The sequence below is a fragment of the Oncorhynchus nerka genome, linkage group LG22 (assembly GCF_034236695.1).
Source record: "Oncorhynchus nerka isolate Pitt River linkage group LG22, Oner_Uvic_2.0, whole genome shotgun sequence".
Lineage (NCBI taxonomy): Eukaryota > Metazoa > Chordata > Actinopteri > Salmoniformes > Salmonidae > Oncorhynchus > Oncorhynchus nerka.
This window is the reverse complement of record NC_088417.1, coordinates 8,334,858-8,350,360: the sequence shown is the minus strand read 5'-3', so window position 1 is coordinate 8,350,360 and position 15,503 is coordinate 8,334,858. Positions and strand designations below refer to the sequence as shown.

Genomic DNA, 15,503 nt, shown 5'->3' with positions numbered 1-15,503 from the left:
CACATACACAATCAATCTAAATGCTTCTTTAACCTGTCTCCTCCCCCTCATCTACACCAGGGGTCTCCAACAGCTACCAGCCAAACAATTCTGTACGTACATGCAATTTTAACGTGTTCCATCGTAAAACTGTCATGAACAAATCTCAGACACCGCAAGCTCCCAGCGCAACTTGACATTATCCCACCCCCCTGGTTAGCCACTATTGGCTTAAAAACCACAACACAATATCTGCCAATTCAATTTCCAGAATGATTTATCTTGTCTGTGTGATGAGCGCGTTCGTCTATAACTTCGTGTGTAGCCAGTTGATGTGATAACCGTCTTGTGGATTGACAGAAATACTTTCTTTCCCCAAAACCTTCTCATGTTAACAGAAGTCTATCATGAATGAGTATATCACGAGGATGTATATCACGAGGAAGTATATCATGACGAAGTATATCACGAGGAAGTATATCACGAGGAAGTATATCACGAGGAAGTATATCACGAGGAAGTATATCATGAGGAAGTATATCATGACGAAGTATATCATGACGAAGTATATCACGAGGAAGTATATCACGAGGAAGTATATCACGAGGAAGTATATCACGAGGAAGTATATCATGACGAAGTATATCACGAGGAAGTATATCACGAGGAAGTATATCACGAGGAAGTATATCACGAGGAAGTATATCACGAGGATGTATATCACGAGGAAGTATATCACGAGGAAGTATATCACGAGGAAGTATATCACGAGGAAGTATATCACGAGGAAGTATATCACGAGGAAGTATATCACGAGGAAGTATATCACGAGGATGTATATCACGAGGAAGTATATCACGAGGAAGTATATCACGAGGAAGTATATCACGAGGAAGTATATCACGAGGAAGTATATCATGAGGATGTATATCACGAGGATGTATATCATGATATCACGAGGAAGTATATCACAAGGAAGTATATCACGAGGAAGTATATCATGAGGAAGTATATCACGAGGAAGTATATCACGAGGAAGTATATCATGACGAAGTATATCACGAGGAAGTATATCACGAGGAAGTATATCATGAGGAAGTATATCACGAGGAAGTATATCACGAGGAAGTATATCACGACGAAGTATATCACGAGGAAGTATATCACGAGGAAGTATATCACGAGGAAGTATATCACGAGGAAGTATATCACGAGGAAGTATATCACGAGGAAGTATATCACGAGGAAGTATATCACGAGGAAGTATATCACGAGGAAGTATATCACGAGGAAGTATATCACGAGGAAGTATATCACGAGGAAGTATATCACGAGGAAGTATATCACAAGGAAGTATATCACGAGGAAGTATATCATGACGAAGTATATCATGACGAAGTATATCATGACGAAGTATATCACGAGGAAGTATATCACGAGGAAGTATATCACGAGGAAGTATATCACGAGGAAGTATATCACGAGGAAGTATATCACGAGGAAGTCTATCACGAGGAAGTCTATCACGAGGAAGTATATCACGAGGAAGTATATCACGAGGAAGTATATCACGAGAAGTATATCACGAGGAAGTATATCACGAGGAAGTCTATCACGAGGAAGTATATCACGAGGAAGTATATCACGAGGAAGTATATCACGAGGAAGTATATCACGAGGAAGTATATCACGAGGAAGTATATCATTTGTATGTATTATTTGTTATTTGCCATGAAATTAGCAGCAGCAGTACAGACCGGCACATTCCTCACTCACTAGATTAAAGGGGAATAACATTAAAAAATCTAAATGTGTTAGTTTTCTTCCAGACCTAAAAAAAAAGTGTCTTCTGATGTGATTTAAATGGACTCAGAACAACCAACATCGTTGTTTCCCTATGAACAAATGTAATTTTAAGAGTAAAAAACTAAAAACTAAACTAAAAACATCTAAACTAACATCTAACAATTTGGAAAAATATAAATCATAATCTGAGAAATAAATGACAGATTTTATAGGGCCCCTTACAGTTGTTCATGAACCATTATTTTACCAGGTATATTGACAGAAAACAGTGTGATACTTTCTCTTGTACACTAAGGACCTGAAAGGATTTGAAAGCAAGGAAAAAATGTGTAGCTAAAAACGTGTTTAATTATCTTTAATTAGCTCTCATGCTTTAAAAAAAAAGTTGGAGACCCCTGATCTATACTGATTGAAGTGGATTTAACAAGTGACATCAACAAGGGATCATAGCTTTCACCTGGTCAGTCTGCGGTATATTCGGAATGTATTCAGACACATTGACTTATCCCACATGTTGTTACGTTACAGCCCTATTGTATAAAATGGATCAAATAAAATCCTCATCAATCTACACACAATACCCCAAAATGACATCACAATACCCCATAATGACATCACAATACCCCATAATGAAAACTACTGACGCTAAACTTCACTGATCTCCCTGTCCACCATCCCCACCTCCATCAAGCGATATTAGATCGCTCCAGTGGCTGTTAGGGCTCATCGTACAGGAGGCAACAGCCCTCCCCTACCCTCTCCCCTGCCCCTCATCCCAAAAGCCCCCAGAGTCTGCTATGGGATAACCAGTGTGGAGGTTCATTGGTCTGCTACCGGATAACCAGTGTGGAGGTTCATTGGTCTGCTACAAGATAACCAGTGTGGAGGTTCATTGGTCTGCTACCGGATAACCAGTGTGGAGGTTCATTGGTCTGCTACCGGATAACCAGAGTGGAGGTTCATTGGTCTGCTACAGGATAACCAGTGTGGAGGTTCATTGGTCTGCTACCGGATAACCAGTGTGGAGTTTCATTGGTCTGCTACCGGAGGTTCATTGGTCTGCTACAGGATAACCAGAGTGGAGGTTCATTGGTCTGCTAGAGTGGAGGTTCATCGGTCTGCTATAACCAGAGTGGAGGTTCATTGGCCTGCTACCGGATAACCAGAGTGGAGGTTCATTGGTCTGCTACCGTGAGTGGAGGTTCATTGGGATAACTGGAGGTTCTACCGGATAACCAGAGTGGAGGTTCATTGGTCTGCTACAGGATAACCAGAGTGGAGGTTCATTGGTCTGCTACAGGATAACCAGAGTGGAGGTTCATTGGTCTGCTACCGGATAACCAGTGTGGAGGTTCATTGGTCTGCTACCGGATAACCAGTGTGGAGGTTTATTGGTCTGCTACAGGATAACCAGAGTGGAGGTTCATTGGTCTGCTACGGGATAACCAGAGTGGAGGTTCATTGGTCTGTTACAGGATAACCAGAGTGGAGGTTCATTGGTCTGCTACAGGATAACCAGAGTGGAGGTTCATTGGTCTGTTACAGGATAACCAGAGTGGAGGTTCATTGGTCTGCTACAGGATAACCAGAGTGGAGGTTCATTGGTCTGCTACAGGATAACCAGAGTGGAGGTTCATTGGTCTGCTACAGGATAACCAGAGTGGAGGTTCATTGGTCTGCTACAGGATAACCAGTGTGGAGGTTCATTGGTCTGCTACCGGATAACCAGAGTGGAGGTTCATTGGTCTGCTACAGGATAACCAGTGTGGAGGTTCATTGGTCTGCTACCGGATAACCAGAGTGGAGGTTCATTGGTCTGCTACCGGATAACCAGTGTGGAGGTTCATTGGTCTGCTACAGGATAACCAGTGTGGAGGTTCATTGGTCTGCTACCGGATAACCAGAGTGGAGGTTCATTGGTCTGCTACAGGATAACCAGAGTGGAGGTTCATTGGTCTGCTACAAGATAACCAGTGTGGAGGTTCATTGGTCTGCTACAGGATAACCAGAGTGGAGGTTCATTGGTCTGCTACAGGATAACCAGTGTGGAGGTTCGGTCTGCTACCGGATAACCAGAGTGGAGGTTCATTGGTCTGCTACCGGATAACCAGAGTGGAGGTTCATTGGTCTGCTACAGGATAACCAGAGTGGAGGTTCATTGGTCTGCTACAGGATAACCAGTGTGGAGGTTCATTGGTCTGCTACCGGATAACCAGTGTGGAGGTTCATTGGTCTGCTACCGGATAACCAGTGTGGAGGTTCATTGGTCTGCTACAGGATAACCAGAGTGGAGGTTCATTGGTCTGCTACCGGATAACCAGAGTGGAGGTTCATTGGTCTGCTACCGGATAACCAGTGTGGAGGTTCATTGGTCTGCTACAGGATAACCAGAGTGGAGGTTCATTGGGATCTGGAGGTTCATTGGTCTGCTACCGGATAACCAGTGTGGAGGTTCATTGGTCTGCTACCGGATAACCAGTGTGGAGGTTCATTGGTCTGCTACAGGATAACCAGTGTGGAGGTTCATTGGTCTGCTACCGGATAACCAGAGTGGAGGTTCATTGGTCTGCTACAGGATAACCAGTGTGGAGGTTCATTGGTCTGCTACCGGATAACCAGAGTGGAGGTTCATTGGTCTGTCATGCAGGATAACCAGTGTGGAGGTTCATGTTTGTCTACCGGATAACCAGACGGAGGTCAACTCTTTAAGCTGCTTCCGGATAACCAGTGTGGAGGTTCATTGGTCTGACACCCAGGATTGCTACTCCTAGTAACCAGAGTGGAGGTTCATTGGTCTGCTACAAGATAACAAATAACCATACCAGAGTGGAGGTTCATTGGTCTGCTGACCAGTGATTCAACCCTGTGAGTTATTAGGTTACAGTGTAGTCATTGGTCTGCTACAGGGTAGCCAGGAGAGAACCAGTGTGGAGGTTCATTGGTCTGCTACCGGATAACCAGAGGTGGCTGAGGTTCATTGGTCTGTTACAGGATAACCAGTGTAAAGTTGGACTAGTAACCAGAAAGTTGCAAGAGGTTCATTGGTCTGCTTATCTGGATAACCAGAGTGGAGTTCATTGGTCTGCTACAGGATAAGAGTGGCTCCAGAATACATACATTGGAGGTTCATTGGTCTGCTACCTCAGAAGAGTAACTATTGCAGAGTGGAGGTTCATTGGTCTGCTACAGGATAACCAGAGTGGAGGTTCATTGGTCTGCTACAGGATAACCAGAGTGGAGGTTCATTGGTCTGCTACCGGATAAAGTGTGGAGGTTCATTGGTCTGCTACCTGATAACCAGTGTGGAGGTTTATTGGTCTGCTAACCAGGATAACCAGAGTGGAGGTTTATTGGTCTGCTACCTATAACCAGAGTGGAGGTTCATTGGTCTGCTACCGGATAACCAGTGTGGAGGTTCATTGGTCTGCTACCGGATAACCAGAGTGGAGGTTTATTGGTCTGCTACGGGATAACCAGAGTGGAGGTTCATTGGTCTGCTACCGGATAACCAGTGTGGAGGTTCATTGGTCTGCTACCGGATAACCAGAGTGGAGGTTCATTGGTCTGCTACCGGATAACCAGAGTGGAGGTTCATTGGTCTGCTACCGGATAACCAGTGTGGAGGTTCATTGGTCTGCTACCGGATAACCAGAGTGGAGGTTCATTGGTCTGTTACAGGATAACCAGTGTGGAGGTTCATTGGTCTGCTACAGGATAACCAGAGTGGAGTTCATTGGTCTGCTACAGGATAACCAGAGTGGAGGTTCATTGGTCTGCTACAGGATAACCAGAGTGGAGGTTCATTGGTCTGCTACAGGATAACCAGAGTGGAGGTTCATTGGTCTGCTACAGGATAACCAGAGTGGAGGTTCACTGTTGTGTCATGCACACTCTTTAACCATGACAATATATACATGTTTGTCCAACACGATCTCTCCAAACGTCAACTCTTTAAGTTGCTTCGAACATCACATTTCAAAATGCTTTTGACACCCAGGATTGCTACTCCTACTCAGCCAAACGTGGAAGTGTTTTTAAGGGTTAAGGATCAAATACAAACATACCATAGGGATTGAACACATGACCTTCAAATCCCTGTGATTATTATCATTACACTGTAGTCATTGGGGCGGCAGGGTAGCCTAGTGGTTAGAGAGTTGGACTAGTAACCAGAAAGTTGCAAGTTCAAATCCCCGAGCTGACAAGGTACAAATCTGGCGTTCCGCTCCTGAACAGGCAGTTAACCCACTGTTCCCCGGTAGGCCGTCATTGAAAATAAGAATTTGTCTGACTTGCCTAGTTAAATAAAGATACAATTTGGTGGATGCTTTTATCCAGAGTGGCTCACAGTAGTGAATACATACATTTTCATGCTTGCTTTTGTCTGCTTACCTCCAGAAGGAGTCCGCTCTCTGTGATGCTATTGCCCACAGCCTTAGGCAGGCTGTCTTTCCTGGGCTCGGGGACAGAGTTGGTGGATGGACTGATGTGCTTTCTGCTGGACGGCTTCTCGTGATTAACTGGAAAATAAGAGAGAGGGAAATAAAACATAAATATAGTTACAAAGTTGATATTTCTGATCAAGTAGTACATACTGTACCACTGTACTACACACTATGCAACCTACTATACTACCTGATATGCCGCCTACTGTGCTACCTACTATACCATCTACTGTACTACCCACTATACAACCTACTATACCTCCTGCTATACTGTACTACATGCTATACCACCTTCCGTACTACCTACTATACTACATACTATACTACCTACTATACTACATACTATACTACCCACTATACTACCTACTGTACTACCCACTATACAACCTGCTATACTACCCACTATACTACCTACTATACTACCTGCTATACTGCCTGCTATACTGCCTGCTATACTACCTACTATACTGCCTGCTATACTGTACTACATGCTATACCACCTTCCGTACTACCTACTATACTACATACTATACTACCTACTATACTACATACTATACTACCCACTATACAACCTGCTATACTACTTGCTATACTACCTACTATAATACCTGCTATACTACCCACTATACTACCTACTATACTACCTGCTATACTGCCTGCTATACTGCCTGCTATACTGCCGACTATAATACCTGCTATACTACCCACTATACTACCTACTATACTACATGCTATACTGCCTACTATACTACCTGCTATACTACCTACTATACTACCTACTATACTACCTGCTATACTGCCTGCTATACTACCTACTATACTACATGCGATACTACCTGCTATACTACATACTATACTACATACTATAATACCTGCTATACTACCCACTATACTACTTACTATACTACCTACTATACTACCAGCTATACTACCTACTGTACTACCTGCTATACTACCTACTATACTACCTGCTATACTACCTACTATACTACCTACTATACTACCTGCTATACTACCTACTATACTACCCACTATACTACTATACTACCTGCTATACTACCCACTATACTACTATGCTACCTGCTATACTACATACTATACTACTATACTACCTACTATACTACCTACTATTCTACCTACTATACTACCTACTATACTACTGTACTACCTGCTATACTACCTACTATACTACCTGCTATACTACCTACTATACTACCTACTATACCACCTACTATACTACCTGCTATAATATATACTATACTACCCACTATACTACCTACTATACTACATACTATACTACCTACTATACTACCTACTATACTACTGTACTACCTGCTATACTACCTGCTATACTACCTACTATAATACCTACTATACTCCCTGCTATACTACCTACTATAATACCTACTATACTACCTGCTATACTACATACTATACTACCTACTGTGCTACCTACTATACTACATAATATACTACCTGCTATACTACCTACTATACTACCTACTATACTACCTACTATACTACCTACTATGCAACCTACTATACTACCTGCTATACTACCTACTATACTACCTACTCTACTACCTGCTATACTACATACTATACTACTGTACTACCTACTATAATACCTACTATACTACATACTATACTACTGTACTACCTACTATACTACCTACTATACAACCTACTATACTACCTACTATACTACCTACTGTACTACCTACTACACTACCTGCTATACTACCTGCTATACTACCTACTATTCTACCTACTATACTACCTACTATACTACCTACTATACTTCCTACTATACTACATACTATACTACATACTACACTACATACTATACTACCTACTATAATACCTGCTATACTACCTACTATACTACCTACTATACTACCTACTATACTACCTGCTATACTACCTACTATACTACATACTATACTGCCTGCTATACTACCTGCTATACTACCCACTATACCACCTACTATACTACCTGCTATACTACATACTATACTACCTGCTATACTACCTACTATACTACCTACTATACTACCTGCTATACTACCTGCTATACTACCTACTATACTACCTACTATACTACCTACTATACTACCTGCTATACTACCTGCTATACTACCTACTGTACTACCTGCTATACTACCTACTATACTACCTACTATACTACCTGCTATACTACCAACTATACTACCTGCTATACTACATACTATACAACCTACTATACTACCTACTATAATACCTGCTATACTACATACTATACTACATACTATAATACCTGCTATACTACCCACTATACTACTTACTATACTACCTACTATACTACCTGCTATACTACCTACTATACTACCTGCTATACTACCTACTATACTACCTACTATACTACCTGCTATACTATCTACTATACTACCTACTATACTACCTGCTATACTACCTACTATACTACCCACTATACTACTATACTACCTGCTATACTACCCATGATACTACTATACTACCTGCTATACTACCTAATATACTACTATACTACCTGCTATACTACCTACTATACTACTGTACTACCTGCTATACTACCTACTATATTACCTACTATACTACCTACTATTCTACCTACTATACTACCTACTATACTACTGTACTACCTGCTATACTACCTACTATACTACCTACTATACCACCTACTATACTACCTGCTATACTACATACTATACTACCTACTATACTACCTACTATACTACCTACTATACTACCTGCTATAATACCTACTATACTACCTACTATTCTGGCTACTATACTACCTGCTATACTACCTACTATACCACCTACTATACTACCTGCTATACTACATACTATACTACCTGCTATACTACCTGCTATACTATACTACCTGCTATACTACCTACTATACTACCTACTATACTACCTGCTATACTACCTACTATACTACCTGCTATACTACTATACTACCTGCTATACTACCCACTATACTACTATACTACCTACTATACTACCTACTATACTACTATACTACCTGCTATACTACCTACTATACTACTGTACTACCTGCTATACTACCTACTATACTACCTACTATACTACCTACTATTCTACCTACTATACTACCTACTATACTACTGTACTACCTGCTATACTACCTACTATACTACCTGCTATACTACCTACTATACTACCTACTATACCACCTACTATACTACCTGCTATACTACATACTATACTACCCACTATACTACATACTATACTACCTACTATACTACCTACTATACTACTGTACTACCTGCTATACTACCTGTTATACTACCCACTATACTACCTGCTATACTACCTACTATAATACCTACTATACTACCTACTATACTACCTGCTATACTACATACTATACTACCTACTGTGCTACCTACTATACTACATAATATACTACCTGCTATACTACCTACTATACTACCTGCTATACTACCTACTATACAACCTACTATACTACCTACTATACTACATACTATGCAACCTACTATACTACCTGCTATACTACCTACTATACTACCTACTATACTACCTGCTATACTACATACTATACTACATACTATACTACTGTACTACCTACTATAATACCTACTATACTACCTACTATACTACCTACTATACTACTGTACTACCTACTATACTACCTACTATACTACCTACTATACTACCTACTATACTACCCACTGTACTACCTACTATACTACATACTATACTACCTACTATACTACCTACTATACTACCTGCTATACTACCTGCTATACTACCTACTATTCTACCTACTATACTGCCTACTATACTACATACTATACTACATACTATACTACCTACTATACTACCTACTATAATACCTACTATACTACCTGCTATACTACCTACTATACTACCTGCTATACTACCTACTATACTACATACTATACTGCCTGCTATACTACCCACTATACTACCTACTATTCTACCTACTATACTACATACTATACTACCTGCTATACTACCTACTATACTACCTACTATACTACCTACTATACTACCTGTTATAATACCTACTATACTACCTACTATTCTGGCTACTATACTACCTGCTATACTACCTACTATACCACCTACTATACTACCTGCTATACTACATACTATACTACCTGCTATACTATCTACTATACTACCTACTATACTACCTGCTATACTACCTGCTATACTACCTACTATACCACCTACTATATGGTGTACTATACTACCTACTATACTACCTACTATTCTACCTACTATACTACCTGCTATACTACATACTATACTACCCACTATACTACCTACTATACTACATACTATACTACCTACTATACTACTGACTATACTACTGTACTACCTGCTATACTACCTGCTATACTACCTGCTATACTACCCACTATAATACCTGCTATACTACCTACTATAATACCTACTATACTACCTACTATACTACATACTATACTACCTACTGTGCTACCTACTATACTACATAATATACTACCTGCTATACTACCTACTATACTACCTGCTATACTACCTACTATACAACCTACTATACTACCTACTATACTACATACTATGCAACCTACTATACTACCTGCTATACTACCTACTATACTACATACTATACTACCTACTATACTACCTACTATACTACCTGCTATACTACCTACTATACTACCTACTATACTACCTGCTATACTACCTACTATCCTGGCTACTATACTACCTGCTATACTACCTACTATACCACCTACTATACTACCTGCTATACTACATACTATACTACCTGCTATACTACCTACTATACTACCTGCTATACTACCTGCTATACTACCTACTATACCACCTACTATACGGTGTACTATACTACCTACTATACTACCTACTATACTACATACTATGCAACCTACTATACTACATACTATACTACCTACTATACTACTGTACTACCTACTATACTACCTACTGTGCTACCTACTATACTACATAATATACTACCTGCTATACTACCTACTATACTACCTGCTATACTACCTACTATACAACCTACTATACTACCTACTATACTACATACTATGCATACTATACTACCTGCTATACTACCTACTACCTGCTATACTACCTACTGTACTACCTACTATACTACCTACTATACTACCTACTATACTACCTACTATACTACATACTATACTACCTACTATACTACCTACTATACTACATACTATACTACCTACTATACTACCTACTATACTACCTGCTATACTACCTGCTATACTACCCACTATACTACCTACTATTCTACCTACTATACTACCTACTATACTACCTACTATACTACCTGCTATACTACATACTATACTACCTGCTATACTACCTACTGTACTACCTGCTATACTACCTACTATACTACCTACTATACTACCTACTATACTACCTGCTATACTACCTACTATTCTGGCTACTATACTACCTGCTATACTACCTACTATACCACCTACTATACTACCTGCTATACTACATACTATACTACCTGCTATACTACCTGCTATACTACCTGCTATACTACCTACTATACCACCTACTATACGGTGTACTATACTACCTACTATACTACCTACTATACTACCTGCTATACTACCTGCTATACTACATAGTATACTTCCTGCTATACTACCCACTATTCTACCTACTATACTACCTACTATACTACCTACTATACTACCTACTATACTACCTGCTATACTACCTACTATACTACCTGTACCTATACTACCTGCTATACTACCTGCTATACTGCCCACTGTACAACCTGCTATACTACCTACTACTATTCTACCTCTTATTCTAGTCTCCTCAGTTTAGTCTGATTGGTGGAAACCAGGGCAGTTAATGAGAGTGACCGTGTAGTCTCTCTCTCTCTCTCTCTCTCACACTCTCTCTCTCTCACACTCTCTCTCACACTCTCTCTCACACTCTCTCTCACACACACACACACACACACACACACAACTCTCTCTTATGAAAGCCTGGGAGAGGATGCTAGTCCGGGAAAGACAAATATAGAGGATGATTAAAATCGTTAAGAGTTCTGCTTCCTGAGCCAACATCTTCCTGAGCCAATCATTACCCTGGTGTTTGGTGTTGTGTCAAAAGAAAACCTAATGGGTCAACGTTTATATGCTCTCTTTATGTATAACCAGGTGACAACTGCCAGACTAGTAGGTCTGAGTGACCCTTCTTCCTCCCGCTGCTTTAAATAATACAACCCTCAGATGTCAGTAGCAGTCTACTACACAACACAGGCAATAACAATACAGGTGTTGTATCCATCAGTCATACGTGTACACAACTAGTGAAGAGAACGCGTAAGGGCCCCTCACCTTCTAGTCCTCTGTAGCTCACAACCCCCAAACATTTTAAACCCTTAGTGGTATCAACAGCCCTGTAGGTGGAGCAAAGCACAGAAGCAGACTCATCCTCTGTCTAACATTCCTCCAACTCAACATCATGTCACTCACCCTCTGTCTAACATTCCTCCAACTCAACATCATGTCACTCACCCTCTGTCTAACATTCCTCCAACTCAACATCATGTCACTCACCCTCTGTCTAACATTCCTCCAACTCAACATCATGTCACTCATCCTCTGTCTAACATTCCTCCAACTCAACATCATGTCACTCACCCTCTGTCTAACATTCCTCTTATCCAACATCACATCACTCACCCTCTGTCTAACATTCCTCCAACTCAACATCATGTCACTCACCCTCTGTCTAACATTCCTCTTATCCAACATCACATCACTCACCCTCTGTCTAACATTCCTCTTATCCAACATCACATCACTCACCCTCTGTCTAACATTCCTCTTATCCAATATCATGTCACTCACCCTCTGTCTAACATTCCTCCAACTCAACATCATGTCACTCACCCTCTGTCTAACATTCCTCCAACTCAACATCATGTCACTCATCTGTTCAGCAAGCGACATGTTATTGTTTCTAGTGTAACAAGTCATTATAGGCACACAAAGACATGTTTCACAATTGCAACTCTGAGAATATATCATCAATCTGGAGGGAGGCAGGGAGAGCGGGAGGGAGGGAGGGGTAGTGAAAGAGTGAGAAAGAGAGAGACAGAGAGAGCGTTCAACGCCCTGTGAAGGCCTAACGTTCAGCTATCTGGGAAGGCCTAACGTTCAGCTACCTGGGAAGGCCTAACGTTCAGCTCTCTGGGAAGCCCTAATGTTCAGCTCTCTGGGAAGGCCTAGTGTTCAGCTCCCTGGGAAGGCCTAGTGTTCAGCTCCCTGGGAAGGCCTAGTGTTCAGCTCCCTGGGAAGGCCTAGTGTTCAGCTCCCTGGGAAGGCCTAGTGTTCAGCTCCCTGTGAAGGCCTAGTGTTCAGCTCCCTGGGAAGGCCTAGTGTTCAGCTCCCTGTGAAGGCCTAATGTTCAGCTCCCTGGGAAGGCCTAATGTTCAGCTCTCTGGGAAGGCCTAGTGTTCAGCTCCCTGGGAAGGCCTAGTGTTCAGCTCCCTGGGAAGGCCTAGTGTTCAGCTCCCTGTGAAGGCCTAGTGTTCAGCTCCCTGTGAAGACCTAGTGTTCAGCTCCCTGGGAAGACCTAGTGTTCAGCTCCCTGTGAAGGCCTAGTGTTCAGCTCCCTGGGAAGCCCTAACGTTCAGCTCCCTGGGAAGCCCTAACGTTCAGCTCCCTGGGAAGCCCTAACGTTCAGCTCATTGGGAAGCCCTAATGTTCAGCTCCCACCCTCGTAAACATTGTAGGGGTGCCAACTTCAGAAGCATGCGAGCACTCCCCTCTGACGGGCCTTGTGTGCACCCTCCCTCCGCAGCACAGGAAATCCACAGGAGAGAGAGGAGGGGGGAGAGGAGCTGGCTGACCGAAGCCCCATTGTCACACAAGCTAACCGCATATCAATCTTCTCTCTGGTCCCTGACAGAGCGCTGGCACCTGGCCAAACCCTTGCGTGCAAGCCGGCAAGACACATTAGCCTATAAAGAATTTAATCATAACAACAGCTGTTAAATATTGATGACTGCTGGCAAACGCTGAATGCTCTCCGCAAAGGTCAAAACTGCAGTGTAATGGAAACAAATTCTTCATTATATGATGTATTGAATATCCCAAACTCTCTTTTTTTTAGGTAACGTGGCATGAAATCAATGACAAAAGCTGAAGAACATAAGCACATTAGGTACGTTTAGCAGGTGCTAGAGTTGTAGGTGCACCCAAGGCTTTGGTTTTTGTTCCTCTGTAGTTTCTGAAGAGAAACTGAATTCATTTTTTTTTTGTGTGGTTCTATTGCCTTGTTAGTCATCTTGTCTTGTTATAACATTGTAGTATTTTTCTGTAATGATTTTCTTCTTCCTCTGACGAGGAGTATGAAATATCGGACCAAGGCGCAGCGTGGTAAGTGTCCATAATGTATTTATTAAACTGAACACAGAATACAAAAAAAAAACAAGAGCGATAAATCAAAGACCGAAAGAGTTCTGTGTGGAAAAAAAAGACACAGAAAACAACTACCCACAAATCATAGTGGGAAAACAGGCTGCCAAAGTATGGTTCTCAATCAGAGACAACGATAAACAGCTGCTCCTGATTGGGAATCACACCAGGCCAAACACAGAAATACAAAAACATAGAACACACAGAATGCCCACCCCATCTCACGCCCTGACCAAACTAAAACAGAGACATAAAAAATGGAACTACGGTCAGGACGTGACAATTTTCTGTGTTATGGTTGAAATTCTTGATCCGAGACCACAATCACATTAACTACAAAATCCTTAATCTGACTTGTTGTTTTTAGAACATACAGACTGATGTTTATTCTGTGTCAAATATATTTATATCTCTGTGGATATGTTGTTGTAAACTGTTAAAAAACAGATTTGGCAACTCTCCATTTATGTTTGAAAAAATTAGAAGCTAACTTCAATCAATTTTACTTGGGGGGGGGGGGGGGGGGGGAATCACACATTTCATATTTCGCTGTAGAATAGAACCAAGTGAGTGACATCATGAAAAAGGGGCGGCAGCGTAGCCTAGTGGTTAGAGTGTAGAGGCGTCAGCGTAGCCTAGTGGTTAGAGTGTGGAGGCGGCAGCGTAGCCTAGTGGTTAGAGTGTAGAGACGGCAGCGTAGCCTAGTGGTTAGAGTGTAGAGGCGTCAGCGTAGCCTAGTGGT

The 15,503-nt window shown here is 41.5% G+C and overlaps 1 protein-coding gene across 2 annotated transcripts in view; it reads right to left on the bottom strand.

Moving 5' to 3' along the window:
• Positions 1-15,503, bottom strand: part of LOC115126596 (uncharacterized) — a 145,356-nt gene that overhangs the window by 18,764 nt on the left and 111,089 nt on the right. For both annotated transcript variants that reach the window (XM_065006897.1, XM_065006898.1), the window contains one exon: positions 6,178-6,305. In XM_065006897.1, the coding sequence (XP_064862969.1) occupies positions 6,178-6,305 (128 nt within the window). The remainder of the gene's footprint in view (positions 1-6,177; positions 6,306-15,503) is intronic.